Raw genomic sequence first — 25,488 nt, forward strand, 5'->3', positions numbered from 1 at the left:
GGTGCTCGCCCCGCCCCTTCGCTCTGCTGTCGCGCGCCGCTGCCCGCGCGGGGGGTCTCGGCGGCGCCTGGGCCGGACGGACGCGGGAGGAGGGGGCGCGCGCGGGCGCCCGCCGCCGCCGCCATCATGCAGCGCCGGGTGTTCGTGGTGGGCGTTGGTATGACCAAGGTACGGGGCTGTCCGCCGCGCCGGTCCAGCTCCGCGCCGCCGGCCTGCGCCCTCCCCGGCACCGCCTGCGCGCTGAGGCCGTGCGGGAGGGCAGAGCGAAACTCGGCGTCCGTGTGTGGGGGATCGGCCCGCGCGGGTCCTGGCTCGGCGGCGCTCCTGAGGCGTCTCCCCTTCGGGCGTCCCGTGTTGGCGCCCCGCCGGCGGCTGAGGGGGGCCCGGGAGGAGGCGGCGTTGTGGGAGCCGTGCGTTTCCTCCCCAGGTGGGGGTAAGGCCCCTCACCAAATACGGTTGCTGTCTCAGGACATTTGCAGAGGAGAGGCGTGCGGTGCCAGCCTGGGCCTGCGGGTCAGGCCTGGGCGATAGCGGCTCCGCCGCCCTCCACGCAAAGTTCACCTTTGGTTGGTATGTCAGGGAGGACGGGTTCGACGGCCAAGTTAAACGTTGTGGAGCTCCGTTGAGCAGGTCGATATCACAGACTTAAAACGGCCAGACCGCGTCCCCGTGTTAGTGCAACCTCTGGTCAAGGGCTCGTCCCCTCGCTCTGAAGGGCCGGGGAGCTGGTGGGCTCGGGGGGAGCTGGAGGCAGCAGAGCAGATGCCCTACAGAGACTCTCCTGATGCGTTTCTGTAGCTGGGCATTCGGTTTCCGACACAGAGTTCACACAGCATGGCATATTTTCAAAGAGGAGCAAAAGCTAAAGGAACCTTTTTTATCTCAGTGGATGAAACTCAAGATGAGTTTGATATTTGCCAGAGTAGTCAGAACCTCCCCTCCACCCCCCTTTTTTAAAGAACTTTTTTTTTGCTGCATGGGTATTTCTCCAGCATATGATGTGATGGGGAGGAAATAAAAGGTAAAAGACTTCATTCTGTTAATTGTGTTTATTGGACTGGATCATAGAATGTAGTTTTGGAAGTTACTGGACCTCACCTTAAACTCATTTGTGATGTGCGCAAGGAAGGAACAGTAGCATGGAAGAGACAACTAAAACTTGTCAGACACCATCCTAAGCATTTTATTATGAAGTCTTTTAGGATTGTATCCTTTCTCTTTTTTTAATCTTAATGATGTAATGTCTTCTAAAAATTGGTATACCTTCTCAAAACAACAGTCCGTGTTTCCTGTGTAATTGTCAGTTCCACACATGATGCCTTTCATTTTCAAAAGCGGATCATCTCAGTTACCAGTTAGTGTGATTTGAGAAATTGTCAATACTCTTTTTTCTCTCTTTGTTAGCCCAAGTAATGTCAATCGCTCTTACAGGCTTTTACAATGATCAGTTCACTGACTGATTTTTCTTATGACCTTCAGTACGAAGGTTGTCTGTCTAAATTAAGGAAAGGAGGCATTACAGAAAGTACAGCTAAGTGTTGCAAAAGACTGGAGTTGGGGAGGTAAGCATAAGGAGGTAGCAAATTCACTTTTATATACTAACAGTGAAGGTTAAATAATTTGTAGAACTATAAGTAGTTAGTATGAGAATTTTTTTTTTTTTAGCAGTGATGGTTTTTGTTAATGATGTAAAAATGCCAAACACATGTATTTGTTGGTGGACTCTAATGAGTCATACTACAAAGAAAATAGAAATACCACCTCCAGTGGTGAGGGGTAAGGTACGATATGATTTGTAACAAAGGGGAATAAGGCTTGGGAAAGGGAGGCTCATGTAGAATTAAGTTCTGTACAAAGAACAAGCATTTGCTTGTTACAAATAGGAGTATAACAAAATAAAGTGGAAGGGAAGTATTTATCAAAGCCTTAGCGAAGATTATGTCATGTATTATAATGAATCGGTGAAGATGACAGTTGTTCTCTGTCCCACCCACAGGCTTTGGACAGGGTTATTGTCCGTCTCCATACAAGTAATGGATCTTCTTTAAGACTGAGCAAAAATGGTCCTCAGCTTCCATAAAATTGCACTGTTTTCTGGTTTTAGCCATCACAGGGTTTGACAGTAGCACTTGAGAATTGTGCAGATTTTGTGCATGCACTTTTGGGTCAATTAAATTGTTTGCATTATTTAAAACGGATTGTTCACAAACCTGTTTCTAAGTTAAAGATAAAGCTTTTAAATATACCAATTTGAGCAAAAGATGTATTAAATATCACTGATTTGCCTTTTTTTTTTTTTTTCCTTTTAACTTTTTCTTTTCAGTTCACAAAGCCTAATGAGAAGAGCGTTGATTATCCTGACATGGCTAAGGAGGCAGGTAATTTAATAATAAGGAAAGCATTTAGGTTGATTGCTGACACTTATTTTAAGTTTTGCAGTTAGTCTTTTTATTATACATATAAAGGAACAGCTACTGTTCAGTAGATAGATACATATAAAAAGCAAATCTAAAACTGATAAAAAAGAACACTTTCACAAAATCTATAACTGACCTGTTCAACTCACTGCTTTCCAGTACTGAAGTCAGAAGGATAGCTTAAAATTGAATTGGACACTTAAATGATTTCATACGTACCTATATTATTCAAACATGGTTTAATTGGGACAAACAACTTTTGTGCATGAACACAAAATTGATTGCATGAAATTTTCCAATAAAGGACGTTGTTCAGAACTCAAAATACTGCAAAATTGTCTTTATGAGAATTAAGATGCAAGACTATATTAACCATTCACATCATATAAGGAATTTTACAGCTCTCTCTCTTGTTTTGTGAATGCTTGAATCATACATACTACTCTAGGTTTGCTTGTTATGGTTGTGTGAGTTGGTTTTTTTTTTTTCTTCAACTTTTAAACTTTTTTCAGGCCAGAAGGCTTTAGCTGATGCTGGGATTCCTTATTCAGCGGTGGAACAGGCATGTGTGGGTTATGTTTATGGTAAGTAATGTAATTTGATTGAGATGTGACATCCGTGACATTTGCAGACATCTGTGTGGAAAAAGTATGGGGGATCCCATCAATTTCAGGTTATAATATTTAATTGCATCAGTTTATAGAACTGTCTCAAACTTTTCAAAAATTATTATTTTTAGTGATCGCAGATCTATGTCTGTATATTTGTGGAGTTCACAGTTCTAGTCACAGCTATGGAAAGACTTCTGTAAAACTGTGTCTTGCAAACGTGTTTTATACAAGCAGCTCTTTCAGCAAGATCAGGTGGTATATTTATTCAAGTGGTGCAAAACTTATGTATTATAACATTTATGCCAATAGAGTTGAAAATTCTTTTATTTTTTTATGTGTACACTGGAATGGATATATTTGTTTATCCATTGCTTTTGAGTTGAAGACACTTCCTTAGGGGTATTTTGGGGATCAAACATGTACTGTGTGCTTGCACTTTCAGCCCAAGAGCACATAAGAAATATCTGCTTGGGCTCAACTCTAAGTGATAGATGAGATCTGCTCTGTGAGAGGTTCATAACTATTTGAATCCTATGGACATATATAGAAACATAACCATGGTTTAATGTACTGTGTAAGATTATTGACAGTAGATGCATTAGTCAGGCTTCAGAATAATGCTTCACAGCTGATGTAGACAAAACTGAGTTGTTCACATACCAACACAGTGCTGCCCTGCCTTCATTACCAGCAGGACCCTTGTCATGGTTGAACTCCAGCCAGCAACTAAGCCTCACACAGCCACTCGCTCACTCCCCCCGGTGGGATGGGGGAGAGAATTGGAAGGATAAAACTGAGAAAACTCGTGGGTTGAGATAAAAGCAGTTTAATAGGTAAAGCAAAAACCATGCAGGCAAGCAAAGCAAAACAAGGAATTCATTCACTCCTTCCCATGGGCAGGCAGGTGTTCAGCCATCTCCAGGAACGCAGGGCTCCATCACGCGTAATGGTTACTTGGGAAGACAAACGCCATCACTCCAAACGTCCCCCTCTTCCTTCTTCTTCCCCCAGCTTTATATGCCGAGCATGATGCCATATGGTATGGAATAGCCCTTTTTTCAGTTGGGGTCAGCTGTCCCAGCTGTGTCCCCTCCCAACTTCTTGTGCACCTGGCAGAGTGTGGGAAGCTGAAAAGTCTTTGATTTAGTACAAGCACTACTTAGCAACAACTAAAACATCCCTGTGTTATCAACAGTGTTTCCAGCACAAATCCAAAACATAGCTCCGTACTAGGTACTGTGAAGAAAATTAACTCTATCCCAGCCAAAACTAGCACATTCTCCACCCCTTATTCCATACCTTTTATGTCACACTCAGGTCCCACACTCTCCAATACATTGTCATTAACCCCCACCACCCTTCCCATCCTTTGATATAATACACAGATATCATTCCCCTAGTCTATGGACCGTCCCTGTGAAATGTCTGTGAAATTTCCACAAAATGTCCACTGAGTTCATTTAGTCCATGACTTTGGGCTCTATCTGTTACAGTGGTCACTGAGGCCAGGAGACGTGTGTTGCGTGGAGTTTTTGGGCAACCAAAGCCAGCTCAGGTTGGGTCACTGCTGCACTTGCGCTGCTTCTTGTAAGGCTTGTCCTCCATTGGTTCAGGTGGTTCCTGCTATAGTAATTCCTATAACGTACAACTCAAATCCTAGGTTACAATAATTTAAAGGTATTTCCATTACAGTCTCCACCCCTGGTCCCTTTGGGCCAGGTTATAGGGTTTAACATTGCAGTAAACTCCTCCCCTTGCCTGTGCTCCGGCTTGTACTTATCCACAGACTGCAGTCCCTTAGGGGTGTACCTGCTCCAAGTGGAGCCTTATCTGTGCGCCACAGTCTCTCCAGGCTATACCTGCTGCGGCATAGACTTATCCACAGCCACAGTCACTTTGAGGTGCACCTGTTCCAGTGTGACCTTCTCCAGGGCCACAATCCCTTCAGAGATAGACCTGCTGCGGCACAGACATAACCATGGCCACAGATGCTTCAAGATGTACCTGCTTTGGCATGGGCTTATCCACAGCCACAGACGCTTCGGGGTGTCCTGCTCCTGTGTGGACTCATCCACAGATCACAGTCCCTTCGACTCGAGTTCACACTGGAGTTCCAGCCTGTCCAGTGCAGCAGCTCAGAAACAGCAGCGATGCCCTGGCCGTCTGCCAGCCCAGGCGCGTCGCCATTGCTCTCATCAGAATGTTCCCAGGCACAGCAGAGTCAGATGATCAGCAGTGCAGCAATACAGCATGCAGCAGTACAGCAAGCAGTGAAAGCAAAAAGCAGCCACTAATGAGCACTAGACTCCAACATATAGTGAGGCAAGCAAGCCCCATGGCAAGCACAGGAACCAGCTGATTAATAGCTTAACAGCTATAAATCTAGCACGTTCCAATCAAACCTGTTGTTATCTCGAGCCCTTTGAGCCCCACGTTGGGCGCCAAAAAGGACTGTCGTCCTTTTAACCCTGGCTGGCAACTAAGCCCCACACAGGTGCTCTCTCACTCCCCGCCCCCAGCAGGATGGGGGAGAGAATTGGAAGGATAAAAGTGAGAAAACTCATGGGCTGAGATAAAGGCAGTTTCATAGGTAAAGCAAAAGCCATGCACTCAAGCAAAGCAAAACAAGGAATTAATTCCCTCCTTCCCATGGGCAGGCAGGTGTTCAGCCATCTCCAGGAAAGCAGGGCTCCATCACGTGTAATGGTTACCTGAGAAAACAAAACGCTATCACTCCAAACGTCCCCCCTTCCTTCTTCTTCCCCCACCTTTATATGCTGAGTGTGACACCATATGGTATGGAATAGCCCTTTGGTCAGTTGGGGTCAGCTGTCCCGGCTGTGTCCCCTCCCAACATCTTGTGCACCCCCAGCCTCCTCGCTGGTGGGGTGGGGTGAGGAGCAGAAAAGGCCTTGACTCTGTGTAAGCACTGCTCAGCAGTAACGAAAACACCTCTGTGTTATCAGCACCGTTTCCAGCACAAATCCAGAACAGCCCCATACTAGGTACTGTGAAGAAAATTAACTCTATCGCAGCCAAAACCAGCACAACCCTCAAACAGATTTCTAGTAGACACCCTCAGCAGAAGCTTTTAACTTGCAGTCACTGCTTATTGTATAGAGTAGATGGTGTTAAATGACTGGTTTGAACCTTTTCCTGTCACTCCAATTCACAGATGCCTGATGTATTTCTCAAAGCAGTCAAAGTCAGATTTCTATTATGGGGAAATCTGTTTCCATTCCAAAGAGAGTTTTCCATAAACTTTCTTCCTGTTTCTCTATTAATGACTGTATTATGGCAACTGAAGTAGGGTCAGTCAGCTGTGATACCTGTAGCAGCTTCCAAGCTGCACCTCTAAGATGTTTCTGTCCAGTCCAGTTACCTTCTGTTGATTCATGGCCTGTTACCACAGAAGCAGGACAAACTTCTGTTTTTAAAATCTGATGATTTTCATCTTGTTTCTAAGGTTCTTGTACTGTAGATACTTGAGAGACATACTCAAGATGACAGTTCAAAAGTTCAAGTTTACAGTTTAAGTGGTAGCATTGCACATACATGGTGGGATTTCTTTTTGCTACGTTTTGAGTATGTACCGTATTTTAATGTTGTGTCTCTGTGTAAAGGTGACTCAACCTGTGGACAACGGGCTATCTATCATGGTTTGGGTTTAACTGGCATTCCTATCATTAATGTTAACAACAACTGTGCTACTGGATCAACTGCTTTGTTCATGGCCAGACAACTAGTAGAAGGAGGTGAGTTGTTTTGCTCTGGGGCTGGGTAATACATATTCTCTATTTCTATAAATATAACTTGAATGAAGAATGGAACTAGTGAATGTGCGAGTACTCTGAGTTGTAAATGTCCTGTCCTCATAGGCAAAATTGTGTTTTCTGCCTCACTCAGCTGAAAAGGTTGGTCAGTTGTATATACAAATATAAGACCAAGCACTTAAAAGAGTAAGACTATCACTATGAACTAGAGCATTATGTATGCACCTAAGAGACTATGTCTGTGATGCAGTAAGATGGTGTATATGGATATAAATGTCCTTTCCTATGTCGTAAGCTGTATGAACCTAGTAAGTAATAAGCCAGTTAAGTTTGTTCTGGAAGAGTTGTTTGGAGTAGTGCAGAACAAGTTGCATTATAGTACTGCAAGACACTAGACTCTGCAGGATGAAAAGGAGAGAAGAATCTGCTAAAAAGCTTAGCTTTTTTTTTTTCTTTTTTTTTTAACTCGAAGTTACTAGACTAACACATTTTTGGAAGGGAGGGGAAGAGAGTAATGCCTTGTGACAGACTGTGCTTTGAACTGACAGATGAGTGTTTCCTTCTGTTTCTGCAGTTCCTGTGTGGACTTTGATACTTTCTTGCACTTAAATGCTGATGTTTCTGTAATGAAAACTATAGTAACATTCTGTATGATTATTCTAGTATTTGTAGCAGAGACATAAGTGCTCGGTCATCTAAGATAATTGCTGTCAAACAGTTTAAAAATAAACCCAAACCCTGTAGTGATCTCTCATTCTTCGGTATCAATATGTTTGTATCAATACCATTCCCACCCCAGTTTGACTGTCTTTCAAAAATGAAGAAAGGAAGAATAGCAGCTGGTAGGTGTTTATGTATATTTCTTGTAATTGAATAGTTATTAGTACATAATGTCATTTATAATTACATTGTGTTTTAAGTAGCCACAAATTTTATTTTAAGGTTTGGCAGATTGTGTTCTGGCACTTGGCTTTGAGAGGATGGCAAAAGGGTCCCTTGCTTCAGGTGTAAGTGTCTGAAACGCTTTATACATTTCATTGTATTCATGGATGAAATACACCTCATTCTCTGAGACATATTCTTATAAATACCAGTTGCTTTAAGATGTTGCTGTAGATGATTACAAAATAAACCGTTATTTTGATTCATGGAAACTTTTATTGAGTTTTATGATTCTGATTGCAGCTATGATATAGAAATTTTGTATGGAATGTTTTAGAATTGGTTTTATGTAGTAGGTCATGCTTTTAGTATTTTGCCAAGAATATGTTAACGGCAAGGTTAACAGGGAATAATGAAAATACCAGATAGAATACTGAAGCATTGAGCAATTGATGTGTCTTTCTCAAAATGACACAGCATATCAAAGAAAGAATCTGGGTCTTCTGGCTTTTGGGTTGATGCTTAGTCAGTTGACCAGTTAGCACACTTTCCGACAAACTAAGGGCTTCTGTAAACCTTTCTTTCTTGTCTCGTCTTTGTTTTTACTGGAGAAGTGTGGGGCTTTTGTTGTATTTTGCCTTATGGCAAGCAATATTAGAGCCCATATGTCGTTTAACTACAGAACTGCCAAATTTGATAATATATGCAGAGGTTTGGGTGAGAAATGTTAAATTTAACAACTTTAAATGAGTTTACAATTGAAATGAGTAAGAGTTATCTTTAACATGCTTATGATATTTCATCTAAGCTTCATTGAAAATACTAGTACAGTATTAATTTTATAACTTGGAACTATATTAACTGTAGGATTTTCAGCTGAGGTGAAAAATACCTGAAGTCCTCTGCTGAAAATAGTGACTGTGATGGAAGTCACATAGGAGTGGTCCTTGCCATGATCAGTGCAGTGATTATAATGTTAAGCATTTTCTGCTTATTTACTCTTTCTTATAGTTGGGAAATTATGAATGCTTCAAAACATGTCACTGACATGCAACATACTGTCTAGTGGAATTGTTAAAATATCAGAAAAACCTCTTTTGCTTGAAATCAATGGCACTTTTGTGGCAATGTTGTAAAGAAAAGGAAATTATGACTTGCTTTATAACTATGTTTATTCTTTTTAGTTTTCAGACAGAACTAATCCAATTGACAAACATTTGGAAATTATGATAAATAAATATGGCTTAGCAAGTGCTCCAGTAGCACCTCAGATGTTTGCAAGCGCTGGCAAAGAACATATGGAGAAATATGGTATGTTAAAATAAATTTTTTCATTGTCCTCTTTTAATGAAGTGATTAAAAAAATATATATTAGGATTTTGTTTTTAAAAAAAGTTAGCATTCAGTGTCCTTTCTTTTACCCAAGTACTACAACTGCAACATCTACAGCTAACGCATATGGGAATACATTTGGATAAAGAGTTATCTACAGAAGGGTTGGTGATGTGTAGGCAAACAAAACCATCAGGAGACAAAATTAAGGCTATGATACAGAATGTCTGGTAATCAAGCTAATGGTATGGTTTGTGCTTCTGTAAGGTCTGGGCGATAAGGTTGCATAACTTCCTGCATTTTTTCCTTGTGTCTTAGGATGGGTAGATGGGCTTGGGACTGAATTGTTTGACAAAAGCTTTCGGGTATTTGATTCAATATATAGTACTAGGCTGCTGCCACTGCCATTTCTTACCCCCCCACCAGACAAGGGAATTGGCTCCAAGATAACAGGCTGGCCTGTCGAGCGTCTTTTATTTGCACTTAGTTTTAGACTAGTATATGGAAATTTCACTGCAGCTGTTTTGCACCGATAGGAAAATGAGCATTCAAGTTTCAGTAATATAATAATACCTCAAATAAAATGCACTTATTTTCTGTATTTTTATGTTAGTAAGTGTTAAATATCCAAGTAGGATGTTCTGTTAGCTAAAACTCAACCATGTTTAGTAGTCTTTATCTAATTTTTAGACCTAAGTTGAGTTCTAAGGAAAGCCTTGATAACAATGAGTCTTTTGTAAAGATGCTTGTAAAGGTCAAATTCTTATGACACAATATTTAAAATGCTATGTTAGCACTGTTTGGGTAAACAGTGAAAGTATTGGGAAAGTATTTCAACACAGCTTTCTTTCCCCTTCCAGGGACAAATCCAGAATACTTTGCAAAAATTGCATGGAAGAATCATAGCCATTCAACTAACAACCCGTGAGTAATGTACTCTACCTCTGTATTGAGCATACATTGCTGTTTAAAAATTCACGCAAAACTGAGTATTATCTTTAGAAATACTTTGCAGAGTATATTCTTTATTATGGAATGAGAATATACCCAGCATAAATTTATATCCAGTGCCTTATAGTTTGTAATAACAGCTCTATAGCTGCCTAATAGTGTGATATTAGTATGTCGACTGCTAAGGGCTGTGCTAAAACTAAGATGGCATCTGTATGTTTTTCTTAGGTATTCCCAGTTCCAAGAGGAGTACACATTAGATGAAGTTCTGCATTCTCGCAAAATTTTTGATTTCTTGACTGTCTTACAGTGTTGGTAAGGAGACGACTTAGCGTTGTGAAATAAATCTTGATGTTAAGACAAATATGGTAGGACATCTATTTTAATTTACATGCAAACAGACTTTTATTTAAATTTACAGATTATTTTAGGTAAAACTTCTTGTAAATAAAACAAATGTGAAATCTGTCTTGACCAAACGCTACCTAGATACTCATTCACAGTATCATACAGTAAGCTGAAATACATTTTGTACTTTGGGGCTCTTGCATCATTCTGTATCTTTTACTGATGTGCATCCATTGCTGTTAAGTGTTAGTTTTTCTCTTCAGCCTTTCCTATACACTCCTCAAAGGCTTGTTGTTAACAATGTTTATAGCCAAGTAGAAGCTTTGATTTTTTCTAATTGAGAAACCTTCATGATACGTTTCTATTTTGATGTCATGCTTTTCAAATGTCTGTTATAAATATTACTGAAAGTATCCAGCAAACACTGATGGAATTTACAGTTTCAGTGGCATCAGCCAGAGAAAGTGTTTTTTTGTTTGTCCTTTTTGTTTTTTGGTTTGTATTAAAAGATAATTCTATGAAAGATTGACATTACTAATTTAGAATTATGACATCATTATTTTCTTTCAATCAGTCCCACATCAAATGGTGCTGCAGCTGCAATTTTGACTAATGAGGAGTTTGTGAAAAGGCATAAGTTGCAACCAAAAGCTGTGGAAATTCTAGCCCAGGTGATGGTTACTGATTATCCAAGCACATTTGAAGAAAACAGTTGTATGAAGATGGTAGGTTTACAATTCTGTATTAACGTGATACTCCTCAGGGGTTTTTTTTAATACCTGCAAGCTCTAATGACACTGTAGACATTTCCATGTCAGTAAGCAAACAAATTATACTTCGTGGTGAATCTAAAAGTAATTTAATTTGGGCAGGTGGAGTAAGCAAAGAGTATGGTTGTGGAATAACAGTGAGAAATTTATAAACAAGCTATCAAAACCCTAGTTTTAACAAATTTTTTAAAGGCTACTTTTTAAACAATTTGAACAGCAAGAAACACGTTTCTTTAATTTTTCTGTTTATAAGAGTAATGAAACTTAAAACAATTTTACTTATGTCTGTGTAATACTGAAGCTGAAATAACCTGTTGAGTATCGTCATGATGACTTGCTTAAGTAGAATGAAGGGAAAGACCTGAAGTGCAAAATTTGGATCCCACTGCAAATTGACTAAAATAATTGGATGTAAGACAAACCATTAGAATACCCAATAGTTTCTACTCTAGTCATGTTCTGTTTGGATTTCAGATACAATTCTAGTCAGATGGCTGATAGAAAAAGGTAGCAAGACAGTTTGAGGATTTGTTTCAAGGCTGTTGGTCTGAGTCACGCAAAGGAGCAATTTGGCTTGTGAGCAAGACTGAGAAAATAGAGGATATTCCCCAGAAAAGTTTCCACATGCCAACAATGAGACTTAGAGTGTATTATTTCTTTCTGTACAATTCATACTGTATGAATATTAAATTCTGTGATGTGTGATGTATTAAAATAAATTAGAATGCCACCTTCTACAGGTTACTTTCACTTGCAGGATATATAGAAGCATGTTTAAAATTAAGTGTAGAAATGAAATTGCTAGCTATGTTTCTTTAATGATATTTTAACGTACAATTTCTACTTGTTGCAGGTTGGCTATGATATGACTAAAAAAGCTGCAGAAAAATGTTTTGAAAAAGCAGGCCTAAAACCTACAGATGTTGATGTGATCGAACTTCATGACTGTTTCTCAGTTAATGAGTTCATTACCTATGAAGCTCTGGGACTCTGTCCAGAAGGTAGTAGCATCAATGGAGATCATTATTTTATTAAAATGGAAAGCATTAAAAATACTTTTTATCTGTTCATATAATTAGAGCCTTGAGTTGTCTACTGGACAGATCTTCTATATTTGAAAGGCATTAGCTAACCTCACAAAAGCGAAAAGCAAGTTACCACTGTAGTAACATAGGGAAGACCTGCAAACTCTAGAATTAGTTTAACAAATGAGTGTGTAACTGTTATTTCTGAAGAAATATAGAAGGCAAATTAGAGAGTTGGACAACTACGAGAAATCATACAGCTAGCTTGTGCAGGGATGGCTCTTCTAAGCAAGCAGAGCAAGGAAATTAAGGACTCCTGTGATCTTTCTCAGTATTATGCCCCTTTTTCAGGGCTATATACTTACCTACCCCAAGATTTCCCTCCATCTTTGTATTTACTGTTAAGAAGACAAAAATTGGACAAGAATTACCTATAGAGGGCCTTACCAAATTACTTATCTTTGATATGACTTTTTTTTAAATCTTGAAACATCTTTGCCTTTGAAAATACAGAGTTCTTGGCAAGTTGTGAACATGTCTCTGAAGTCAACTGCATAATAATGCACAATCTGTCCAGATTAGTTTAATTTCATTGAAGTGAGTGGATTTACAACAGGTTAAATGTCAGTGGAGTTTAGTTCTATGTATGTAAGTCAAATCATTAAAATTTTCTACTGGAGAGGTTTTTGTTTGATTTCAAGTAAATAATGCATTGAACTGCTACTTCAGTATTTGATATATTTAAACTCTGAATGTATTCTTGCTTTGCATAATCATCTGATATAATCTTTCTCTAATTTGTTTTTAATTAATTTTGAGAAAATACCATACTCTATCACTAGATGGTGTATTGTATTAAGTCTAAGCTTTCTCACTGAAAGAGAGAAGTTCATAGATCTTCAGGAAGACTTTTAATGTGTTTGTAGGTCTTCAAATACTTGCCTTCGAATGCTTGCTTTTTACTGTCTTCTTTGCTGTGTTTTTATGGTATCTGCAGTAAAAATGGTAAATGTTTGACATTATTTAAATAGGTACATTAAGCTTTTTAGCTTCATTCCTTTAATTGAAGATACAGAAGAATCCTGATGGTACTTGTCTATTTGACCAATAAGTCTTGTGTATGGTAATTTAGTAGTGCAATTTTCACCACCTTTCAGTCAGTCTGACGTTAAATGTATGCGAAACTTATCTTGGAACGGTAGACTAATTAGATATAGAGATCAGTGAAATGGCATAAACCACACTGTGGATTTAGATGTGCAAGACTAACCTGCTATTCTCATTTAATGGCAGAAGTAAGTTATAAGTACAGGAAATGTGGCAGATCTTTTTTAGACTTCGATGTTAATAACGTAGGCTGAAGAAGCTGGTACAAGAATAAAGGAGTAAGGGACTGGGTAAAGGGGAGAGCTGTACGCTGAAGGCATGGGAAATAATTGTCTGGAAAGCTAAGCAATTCTAAGCATTAGTCTTATGAGTGGTTTTATTTACTATCTTAATGTCTTAATGCAGCCCAGGGTACCGTTAGCCTTCTTTGTGGCAAGGGCTCATGTTCAACTTTGTGTTCACCAGGACCCCCACGTCCTGAGGGTCACAAATTATGACTAACCCCTCTTTTACAAAAAACATAATTATCACTGCAGTTTCATTAATAAAATAATGAACAGCTTCATTATATGGATTATATCATAATACTGTATATCAACAAAACAGCAAATTTAAAAAAGCTTTTGTATCAAAACACTAGCCCTTTTACGTCTTTTCCATGTTACGCTTTCTCCAGTAGTATAAGCAAGTCTCATTAATGTAGTTTGGCTAATTTCAGTCTACTCTTTGTAAAATCTGTGGTGTAGTATTTCCCTAGGTTTTAACTGACATGCAGCATCTTTGGTAAGTGACAGTAAAATTGAAAAAACACTTAAAACCAAAAAAGGAATATTTTTCTTTTATAAATACTGTTTTATAGGAAGAGCATGTGACCTGATTGACAGAGGAGACAATACTTATGGAGGAAAATGGGTTGTTAATCCTAGTGGTGGCTTGATTTCAAAGGGACATCCGCTTGGTGCTACAGGTATGCAAAAAACCATTTCATTTAGTCATGCCAGTTGGATACGAGATACAGTTCTTGAGCAGGCAGATGCTTCCCACTGGTATTTGTCTGTATGAAACGTGAGGGCTTCCTAAGACTAGAAGGAAGCTCTGGACTTGATTCTCATTTCCAACTAATGCACGCATTAGGGCAGGTTGACCATGCAGGATTGCTCAAAGTAAAAGAGCTGGAGTGGGAATTTGATCATTAGCACTTACTTAATTTTATGGTGCTACTTTTTCTGTTGTTGTTAAAGCAACCAGCAAAACAGGTTAAATTTTTTCTAAATAATTGCTTAATAGTACAACTTCTGATGAATGTAGTTTGAATAACGATTTTTGTATGTTGCCATCCTTTAAAATTCAGATTTTGGAGATTTTTACTGCATCTGAATAGCCTGTACCCTTGTTAGCTATAATAAAAGCTATTTCTGTTAAGCCTTGGAGGTCAAAATATTTATCTGATGTTTACAACAGAAGCTCAGTTAGTCACCGTTTCCCAGAAACACAGGTTTTCCTTTGTTTTGTTTTTTGTTTTCTTTAAACTGCTACGCTTGCTTCCAAATGAGATGGCTCTTGGATAAAATGTGTTTAGATTTGTGAAGATAATTCACCTTCCTTATTTGGAAATGAGAAGTTGTCAGAAAACTGGAGAAGAGGAAACCTTGTAAAACAACAGACCTTAAGCTAAACAGCTGTAACAGCTAGATAATCTGCAGTTAGTGTAGGGGGGAAGTATTAGGAAACTTTGGAGGAAAAACACTCCAGATAAATGAGACTCTGGGTATCTGTAACAGGATGAGAGTATTCCATTGCTAGGTATGCGTTAAATTTTTGTCCGTTACAGAGTGATAAATGCAGAGGCAATTACTGGTATTCATGCCTCCCTCTATTGCCAAGGGTGGGGGGGAAGAGTCACTAAAATGCAGAAAATGACATGTCTACAGACTGTCAGCTTAATTTCACTATAAAACAGTCTTGAGGCTACCTATATGCTAATCAGAGGACGTATCGGTCATCTTAAGTTTCCAAACCATTCCAGGGCAGGAGGTACCACGAACATGTTCTCCTTGAGACTGAGAGAGTGTAAATGAAATCTGTTACTTCTTATCTATGACTGGCATTATAAAACTTCTTACACATTGTCTTTGTAATGTTTCACTTGGCAGTGCGTAAAATTTGGTGCATAAAATACAGATTCCTCTTCTGCCTTGCCCAAAGGCCTACACGGTTGTCTAGGGGAAGGGAGAGGAAGGGATGGAGGTCTGTGGATGATGGAGGGAAGAAAAAATGTGTGTGCATGGAACTGGATCGTAATTGCAGAAATAGCTGATAGAATATTAGGGGGAGGCCAAGGGTAAATGTGATCTGAAAATCAGGACTATAGTGAAAAGGGATTCACCTTCATTTTGGGCCTCCCAAGAAAATATATTTCTAGGTATCTGAGCTGTCAAGAATTAACTTTCTCAAATCCTGTTGCATGTATTCACTTAATATCTTATTAGGGAGGGAAGTTTATGGAATATGCCTGTGGTATGTGCCTTACTTCATTTAACCAGCTGTGCCCAGCACTAATTTTAATCACAATTCAGTTGTGTATTCTAGGGCTTTTTCTTACCTTGTAGTATAATACATACTTATTATGGGCATTTTTAATAGTAGGCATTTGTATTGCAAAGAAAATAAAACATTTTTCCAGAAGATCTTTGGTTGCATTTTTATGTTTGTTAGATTTAGTAAACTAATGTTGAATTCAGATTTCCACTCTGAGATAGGTGCCAAGATGGTGAGGTGAGCTCTACTAATGCTTCTGAGGTGCCTTGAGTAGCTATTACAGCACTTAAAACTACTTTAAAATGCTTATGAGTGTCATGTATTTGTGTCTTGGAGATTCAAAAGTCAATGCCGAGTCATCTGTTTGATAAGGGACCTTTGGAGAATTTGAGTTTTTTAAGACAGCTCACACTGTCTGTCCAGGCACGTGACCTCTTAGGCAGTAGCTTTATCTAGTTTCTCTCTGTGCAGTCTTGTAGAAATGTGAAAAATGGGTAACTTTGAGTTTCAAACTTGCGCGTACTCAAGAGCGTGCATCGCTTCTGTGATGACCAGTTCTTCTGCAACTTCCCAAGTGTCTTTGCTGGACCAGTACTAAACTGGCCATCTTCACAGCTGGCGGGGAGAGCAAAGCTTGCTCATTTGTTTTTAAATCCCCTTCTGTTCTCTCCTCTCCTGTCCGGGAGGGCAGGGTGCGGGGGTGCGGTCAGTGGAGGCAGGGGGGTCCCCCCGTGGCCCTCTCCCCATGCCGGGCGCTCTGTGCTCGATTTTTCAGGCCTGGCGCAGTGCGCCGAACTCTGCTGGCAGCTGCGCGGTCTGGCCGGGAGGAGGCAGGTCCCCGGGGCAAAGGTCGCGCTGCAGCACAACCTGGGCCTCGGCGGGGCCGCGGTGGTGACGCTCTACGGCATGGGCTTCCCCGGAGCGGCCAGGTGAGAGCCCCGCGGGGCTGTGGCTGCCCACAGCGCTTAACCGAGACGAGATGGTCCGATTCCACTGCGTGATGCCCTGGGAGAAGAAGCGGTGGGGCAGTTGAGGGTCTGCCCTCTGCGTGTAGCTGACTTCTTGAGGAGAAACAAAGCGCTACCTGAACTGAAAGACCTTATAAAATAGTCATCTTTCAGGCTGTGTCTCTCTAGAGCACAAGAAAGTGCACTGCTGAATGAAAATGCTCGTTCAGTGTTCGTGTCCCGGTATTGGTTATGCTCTCATTGGAAACTTTCACCGTGGGTTCAGCAGTGGTGTAAACGAAGCTCACTTTGTGTTGACACTGCTCCCATATCTTTGTGTTTCAAAAGTTTTGGGTTTTTGTTTTTTTTTTTTTTTTTTGAATTACTGTTTGCCTCTGTGCAAAGAAGAAATTGTGCTGTAAACTAAAACTTGCTCAGCAGTTGGAACTGTTGTGTATTGACAGCACTGCAGGTGTATACAGTGATTATAACTTACACAGTGTCTTCTTCCTGATAAACAATATGCACTGTGAGTTAGAAGTTATTGAAGAGAGCAAACTGGCCCATAAAAATGGCTCGCATGATTTCCTGTATGGAAAAGTCTAATGTTTGGAGGAAAAAAAGCCAACAAAACAAAAAAGCCCTTCCAAGAACAAAACAGGCCACATTAAAATGAATTAATTGAAACTAGGGACTTGCCAAAAAAAGCAAGACATCCATGGGAATAGAGATACCCACTGCTAAAATTGTTACTAGTTTGGTTTCATGAAGAATTGCTTTCAGCTGTATGTCACATGTGGTATTCTAAGTACTCGTTAGAATTCAGGCATGTTACTTGTCGAGTCCTGGCTGAAGAATTTGCACTTGCAATTGTAGCATACTTCAGAGTGAGAGGAGAACACTGCTGTGAAGCTGTCTTGCAGTCTGCTGTAGTTCTATATTAGGGTGGACAGGAATTGAGAGACAATACTGAAAATTTGTAAATATACTGGAATTTCAGGAGAGACTTTTAAAATATACAGTTCCCTTTACGTTTTCACTTTCAGCTTTGCTTAGAAAGATTGAGCTACTCTTTGTGGGTATTGTGGTTTTGGTTTTAAAGCTTAATGCAAATACTTTATATTTGCTCTAAAAACCTGTGAACACTAAAATTTATCATGGACTCGCTGGACTTCTAGAAAAAAATGTTCCCCTCCCAACTCATATTTCTAATGTCTGTTTTAGCTAGACCTGTACAGTTCCTGGGAGGTGACAGTATAATCTGTGGAAGAGGTAATGAGAGAAGCAATTTAACTTTGAAGGGCTGCAGCAGAAACTTTTTGTAGTACAGCGTCAGAAGCGATAATCCTATCACTTCTGTAATCTGTAAGAGGTTAGACCGTATGAGAAAATAGGTGTGATACAGGAAAAATCATGCCTTCTCATGGATTCTCTTCAAACATGCTCACAAAACTTGGAAGTGGGTGTTGGTACACAGTTTTAAATCAGAGGGGAAAAGACTGTTATAGGGAATACACTATTTTCCATTGCTTTGAGCTTTGTCTTTAAAAATATTGTAATTTTATGAAACAGGGAATCTTGCTATTTGTATACTGTTAACCTTGAGGGTACTGCTAGAAGTAGTGCCTTCCTGTCAGGTAAAAGCTTTGCATGTACAGATAATATTTCTCCTGAAGAAATCAAGTCTAATTTACTACAGCTCCCTTCACCTTCATTGGTATTAAGACTTTTTAAAATTCTTTCTTAGGTACAACTCAAAACGGAGAAATCTTAGCAATACTAGTTTCATCTTACATTAGAGAAGCTGAAAAACCTTTGGTTCTTCCAAAGGCTTTGTGCGTGCGAGATACCTGACACAAGGAGTTGCATCAATGTATATCAGACTGTGGAACGAAACAGTGCGGCTAATCTGTTCAGACACCGCTTATGTAATTGAATGATGTTATGTATTGTGTAATTAAGGGAAAGGTGGTGGCATTTCCTGTTTATGAAGATATTTTGTACCATTTTTTCTACAGCAATGCACGTAGACTTAATCATTGGATTCAGATCTAGCTTGTAATCAGGGGCTTTAGTAACAGCTGACAAGAATGTACATCAAGGTAAATGACAGCAGGACTTCATCCCTTTTGGATTAGTCTTTTAAACAGTTCTGCTTTTTTTTGACACCTTATGATTTTACATCCTGTTAGTACAGCCTTGATTTCAGATGAGACAGTCCCTACTATTGCTACCCTAGCATACATCTATAGGGTAGTGTTAGTACCACACAAATAAGTTCTAGTAACATTATTTCTTAAGTGATTCTGTCACTTTAACAATATCAAACCTGGCCACAGATTTGAACTCTGCTGCCCAGAGATGGTAATAATTGTAAACTTGTTTTTCCTGCTGCTTGAATTGCCATTTCTTTGGACATCTCTATACTTACTTCGGCTCTGGGTGCCGCTGCAGAAATGAAGAATTAGGTTTCATGCTACTGTCAGGCCATGCAGGATGACTGCTCCAGAGAATCAGGAATAATGCTTAGTGCCTCTTGTGACTGTTAAGAGACCCACATGAATTGGGAATGAAAAGAGGATTTGTTTTGCCAAAAATAAAAAAAAAAAGGTAGTTCTCAGAGATAGTGCCTGTGCTGCTCTCTCTTCACACCAGGTGTGACAGTAGTGTTTGCTGATTTATCTTAACAAGATTAACAATTTACTTTCATTATAAAATTGGTGTCCTCTCCATGTAAAAATATCTAGATACTTGAAATGATTGTAATTCAAGCTGTCAGCCCATCAGAGAGTAAGCTTCACTTTGATATCATATAGTTGCTCTATACTGCTAAAGTGTTTCAGCGTGGCTGCTCTCGTTGGTGTTAGGCCTATTCATGATGTTGAATTGAAGATGTTGAAAATGTGACTAAAGGTATGTAAATGAATGGGTTTTTCATTTCAGCACCGGCCGTATTGCGGCTGTGCCTCTCAGCGCAGCTGTTGATGGATTTAAGTCACATTTGGTCTTCAAAGAGATTGAAAAGAAGCTCCAAGAGGTATTTGACTACTTCTTTTACCTACAACAGGATTTTAATTTATGACAGAACATGTGTGAAACCTGATGGGAATATAGTAGCATCAATTACTTCCTCAGTACTGCTTATTGAAACAAGTGTTACAGCTTTGAATTTCACTGTCTCGGAAATCTTTCTATACTGTGCCGTGATTTTAGATTTTTTTTTTTTTTTCCCCAGACAGTTCCTACCTGCATAAGGGTATTTCAGTAAAGGCAAGTTTAGATTGTATGTGAGGGGCTTGCTAACACAAGAAACTTTAAGTTTGTGTTTGGTGTTTGTTGCTTGTTTTGTAAGTGTGATGAGAAGAAGAAATCACATTTTGTCAGACTTACAGCAAGACGAGACTGTTAGGACAGTGGTCATTTTTTTTAGTTGATAGATTTTAATATAGATAGTCATAGTTTGTGTTTGTGGGGGCTTTTTGTGTTTGGTTTTTTTTTTTAATAGTTGTTTAAATGAAGTGTAATAGAGGGAAGTAGGTATTTCTATGTTAGTAGAAAGGATAAAGGTTTTAAAATTACTTTCTGTTTAATTCAAACTATTTTAAAATTATTTTGAAGTAAATGAATAATTTGCACATTACATGGTCATTACAGGAAGGAGAGCAATTTGTCAAGAAAATTGGTGGAGTCTTTGCCTTCAAAATAAAAGATGGTCCTGGTGGGAAAGAAGCAACTTGGATAGTAGATGTGAAAAATGGTAAAGGCTCTGTGGCAGTTAATTCAGGTCAGTGCTATTTTATTTAACTAAAACTAATTATAATTATAAATTATAATTATAATTATAAAACTAATTAAGAGAATATAAATTCATATCCTGTTTAAGCTATAGTGACCTTGAGCAGAAGTGGTGTAGAGCTACCTTAATTTTAAACTTTTCTTATTACTGGCACTTTTAATCCATGATGTTTCAGACCAAGAATTAAACGTCTGCTACTCTGAATTCTGTCTAGATAATTGCATGTTTTGGTAGAGCTCCAGACAGATCTGTCATATGACTTTTACAGGAATCAGAATAATAAAAAAAAAAACAAATACAAACCTCAGGGGTTTTGTTGTTCCCACCTCTTAAAATTTGGGCCAGAGAGGTAATTTGTAGCTGTTTCTTCAGTTGCTTTGTTGGAGACACTGGTAGGTGGTAAGCCAGTCTATCTTGTCAAGTTACTTCTCCTCTGCAGCTAGTTAAGCAATAAAACTTGACTGATTTCAATACTGTACCAGCTGACATAAACTTCAAGTTCCATTTTATAAAAGGCAGACATAAATAAGACACAGACTGGGTGGTGGTGGGGAACTCCATAAAAGTACTGGAAACAAAGGATTTGTACCCTTGCCATGAAATGTCTTGTCGTGTATCTGAAGTCATGCATCCTAGAAATGTAAATAAAAAGCCAAAGACAACAGTCTGTCCTCAGAATCTCATGTATCTGTGAACCTGCATCATAAAGCTTTTAGTCAAAAACATGACAGGGGGATTGATTTGGAATTCATTGATCTAAGTTACTACAAAAAGTAAAGTACTGTTTTCTGTTGTATGGACAACATTTTTTCAAAAAGTTAAGTTTAATAATAAGATGACTCTAGGAAAAGATGCATGCAGTTTTTAGTCCTTTGGTATATACGTTATATTTCTATCAGAGCTTATTAAAATAAGTTTTCAGCTTATTTCTGGTAAGAAGATTCTAAAAACTTATGGATTTGAATTGATTCAAATGAGTCCTTTTAGAATGCACATGTTGTTCCCATTGAAGGAGAGGGCAGGAAATGCCTGAAATTTCAGTGATGAGTATCTTCAGAGAGTGTCACAGGGGAAAAAACATTTATTCTGAGTTGATCTTAATACTAGCAATTTTAAGCTTGATAAAACTTAAGATTGTCAATTCTTGCAATTAACATTCTATCTGATTACAAGTAGATTATCATTTCTTTTCAAGGAATGAATTTGCTTAGCACCTTTCAGAAAGGTCCATCTTTCTTCAGTAGTGTTGGGATGGTCTGTGCTACAAGGTGGCACAGATGCCTGTTGGCTCTTGGATGATGTCTTGCTGATATTTTTATAATGGCCCTTATTTGTATGTACTTCAGATACCATTTTGCTACCCTGTAGTATCAACAGGTTCTTCATGGAGTTGCAGCTTCTATTACTGTTTCATCTCTCAGTTTGAATCTTCATAGTCAACTCTATCTTACAGATAAGAAGGCGGATTGTACGATTACAATGGCTGACACTGATCTGTTAGCTCTCATGACTGGCAAAATGAATCCTCAGACAGTAAGTATAGCAAAGATGAGATGATAAGAGGACTGACTTGTTTGTTTCTTTTGAGTGTGTTTAAGTTGAAATCATGTAAATAAATCCCCTCCTCCAAAACTGCCATGGCTGATCTGAAAAATGACAGTTTCTGACTTTCTCTGAACAAATTGGCCAAAGTAACATTAATCAAGAAAGACAGTATCTACTTTCCTGAACGGGCACATATTATCTCAGACATCCTGTAGGTAATCCAGAAGGGGATATAATAGTGCTTGGTTTGCAGAGAAGAGAGGGAAACTAGTGTTTGCAGTGTGACTTAAGAAGGGAGGAATGTTGGCCCTCTGTTTGGAGGGCTTTATGCTCATAGCTGGCATTAGTGTAAGGAGTAATCTTGATGCTGAAAAATGGAAATTGAGGTGAGCATCCACTAAATGCCTATGATTATTTGGGGGTTTTTTTATTCCTCAGTGTGTCAAAAGCAGCCATAGTGTACCAGTTGTTTAAGTTAAACCAAGTAAACCAGATGTTTAAGTTAATTTTAAGTTGTTGTTCAGTACTTCTAAATTTGAAATGCTCTGGGTAACATTCTTTTAAGTTTTTGGTCTGGTAATCACAGGGTAAATAAGAATTTTCACAAACTAAATTGTGTCTAGGAGAAGTTTGAAGGTAAAACACATTATAGAAATGTTGTAATGTACATGTAGGAAATTCAGAAGCGATTACAATTTTACATCTACAATTTGGATATTTTAGTGCATGCAGTTCATCTTTTTACAAGGTCTGGAGGAAAAAACCCAAATCTTTAGTGTGTCTGCTTCACAAACTAGATTTGTAAAACTGAATTAATCACTAACAAAATCGGTAATGGCTGGGGGGTATTTGAGTAAGAAATCAGTTGTGGCATCTACTGTACACTATTGCTTTATCATCTTCATTTGAAATAGTGAACTTTTATTCTATGAACTGTCATCACCAAAACATTGGGTATTCTGCCCTGCTTTGTATACAGTTCCATCATTATGATAATGCAAGAAACATGAAATACCAAGTTTATTCTCATTAGGTATCACAAAGATAATAAGCATACAACTTCCTCAGTTTACTATTCTACTTTCTAGTGTCAGAGAATACATTTGTTAATGAATGTGAGATATCTGCTAGAACTGTTGGAATTATAAAACTGCAGGCCAGGACCTGCACATACATAATAGTCCATAACTTTTGGGAGGGGTGCATTTTGAGTAATATGTTGTATTGCATTTCATATCATCTTTCTTTCTTTTTAGGCATTCTTTCAAGGCAAGTTGAAGATTTCTGGGAACATGGGCATGGCAATGAAACTTCAGAATCTACAACTTCAGCCAGGCAAAGCTAAACTTTGAGGTCATTAGAGTAAACAGTCAGTACTTGATCCTCTGGTCAAAAAAGTAGAATGAAACTAGACATTATCAATAATATGGCGCAGGGTGGGTTTGATTGGACCTCTCTCACCTAAATCCTGTGGTTAGAGACCTTAATTCTCTTAATAAATTCCATCAGTTTGCTGTGGCAAAGATTTGTAGGCTAAGCTTTGAGGCACTAATTCTTACAAATGGTATATGGTGGGTATTTGTGACAATTTTTGTTTTAATCAATATGAAAAATTTTTTTATAAAAGAGTTGAATGAGGCTGCTTACTGTTGTTCAGGTTAGTTGGGAAGAAAGTGAGGAAGGTTATAAATAGTTTGACATATCAATTAAATGGGTTGCATTTTTTTAAAAGCTGTAATAGCAGGTAATACAAATGCTTTCAGATTTCCATTCTAACAAATTTGCTGCTGCTTAAATTAAAATGGTCTTATAAAGGGGATCTCTAACAGCAGTTTTTTAGAATAGGCTTTAGGAATTTGCTATAAAATACTTTTCTTATTACTATTTGGAATTTAAAAATAAACAAAATATCCAGAAGTAAGTAGGAACTAGGAACATTGCTTTGAGATTCACAGGATTTGATAATACTTCACCTTGAAAAAAGATTAGGTTCGCCAGGAGAGCAGAGAGGGAGTACAACCAACCTTTTACCTGTTTTCTCCTGAGAAAATCTGGTGTTGATCATTATGAAATTCTTATCAGTAATGTAAAAGCTTTAACTTCTGTTTTGGGAAGATGTATTCTGGTTGGAAGTTTAATAGAAAATTAAATATACTTTTCCTGTCCTTCTGTGTGTTGCTTCTTTGGATTTGTAAATGTGGATTTCATGTTAATGCTCTGAATTGACTATTTTATATAGATTGTCATGAAGGGCTCCTGCAGTCATTCTTTTTTTCCTCCTTGGGCATTGTCAGTAGATACTCCATAAACTACATCTTAGTCCAGTATATACACCTCACATCCTCACATGTGGGCCATGACTGAGGAACTAAAATCATAATAAAGATTAGCTAATTCAAGCCAATCATTCTGCTTATCTGGTGTGAATGGTTAGCAGATTACTGAGCAGTAAGAACAGCTGTACTGAATCAGACCGAAAATGGCCCAAACATCTGTTTACCCAGAATACTTCCCTAGCTGCCAGTGATTTTAATTTTCTTTTTCCAGCTCACAAATTTGAGCCAGAAGTGGTACGTCTGTATCTAAAGTTCTTGGTGGATAGTCTTTCATGAGTTTGTTCAGTCCCTTTTTGAATCCTTGACGGCTTTTTAGCATGGGTGAAGAATTTCTGTAGCTTAACTACACGTCATGTGGAATTAAATTTATTCCTTTTTATCTTATACATTGCAGTTTTATTTTATACCTTTTAGTTGCTTTTTTGTTGTGGGTTTTTTTTTGGTTGTTTTTTTTTTTTAACTGGAAGAAACAGTGAACAGCTTTGAAGCACTCCTGGTATTTCTAGTCTTGCTCTATCATCTCCAGGCTTCACAGCTTAAAGAAGAGGACATGCTATTTAACTGTGTCACATGGAGAGGCCTTTGTAACCTTTTGGCCATCCATGTATCCTTCCTGTATACTGCATTCCGATTGTCCTGTTAAAAAGCTTTCAAGATACAAGAGCATTTTCTGCTTTTATTTTTCTTTCCCCAGTTGCTTTTCTGACCACTACTAGTTTTGAGCTGATGTTTTCTTAGATCTCTCAAAACTGGGGCCTCATTTCTTTCATACTAACTCAGTGCTTATTTCTGCACTGTGAAGCTGCCACTTTTTTTTTATTATTCCATATTCATTGCTTTATTTATACTGAATTTCAACTGTCTGTTTTAGTGTCCAGGCACTCAGTGTTCAGACCTGCCTGCAGCTTTTGTACTCCGCCCTCATCTTTAATATCTGGAGGAATCAACTTTTATCACCCCACTGTTCATCTTTTCCAAGGCATTAGGTTAGTGTTGAATAGGACAGATACTGCCTTGCTTGGGTTTGGGCACTTGCAGAAATGGTGTCATTATAACAGAAAGATCCCAGATTAAACGTAGATGTTTAGTTCACTTACTGATTGTAGCTAG

The 25,488-nt window shown here is 38.7% G+C and overlaps 1 protein-coding gene across 3 annotated transcripts; it reads left to right on the forward strand.

Annotated features, from left to right (window-relative positions):
• The first annotated feature begins 2 nt into the window (after positions 1-2).
• Positions 3-24,207, forward strand: SCP2 (sterol carrier protein 2). 3 transcript variants are annotated; one of them, XM_075508779.1, is made up of 17 exons: positions 40-168; positions 1,480-1,576; positions 2,324-2,378; positions 2,930-3,001; positions 6,652-6,783; positions 7,744-7,808; positions 8,868-8,994; positions 9,876-9,939; positions 10,195-10,281; positions 10,889-11,039; positions 11,938-12,085; positions 14,076-14,183; positions 16,530-16,683; positions 19,645-19,738; positions 20,356-20,485; positions 21,951-22,030; positions 23,299-24,207. In XM_075508779.1, the coding sequence occupies exons 3-17, from the start codon at positions 2,363-2,365 to the stop codon at positions 23,392-23,394; spliced, it is 1,524 nt and encodes a 507-aa protein (XP_075364894.1). In that variant the 5' UTR covers positions 40-168; positions 1,480-1,576; positions 2,324-2,362; the 3' UTR covers positions 23,395-24,207. The 3 variants fall into 3 exon arrangements, with proteins under 3 accessions (XP_075364893.1, XP_075364895.1, XP_075364894.1); XM_075508778.1 differs by lacking the exon at positions 1,480-1,576 and having other exon boundaries at positions 3-168; XM_075508780.1 differs by lacking the exons at positions 1,480-1,576; positions 16,530-16,683; positions 21,951-22,030; positions 23,299-24,207 and having other exon boundaries at positions 3-168.
• Positions 24,208-25,488: the final 1,281 nt, after the last annotated feature.

Source organism: Mycteria americana, chromosome 7, assembly GCF_035582795.1.
Source record: "Mycteria americana isolate JAX WOST 10 ecotype Jacksonville Zoo and Gardens chromosome 7, USCA_MyAme_1.0, whole genome shotgun sequence".
Classification (NCBI taxonomy): Eukaryota; Metazoa; Chordata; class Aves; order Ciconiiformes; family Ciconiidae; genus Mycteria; species Mycteria americana.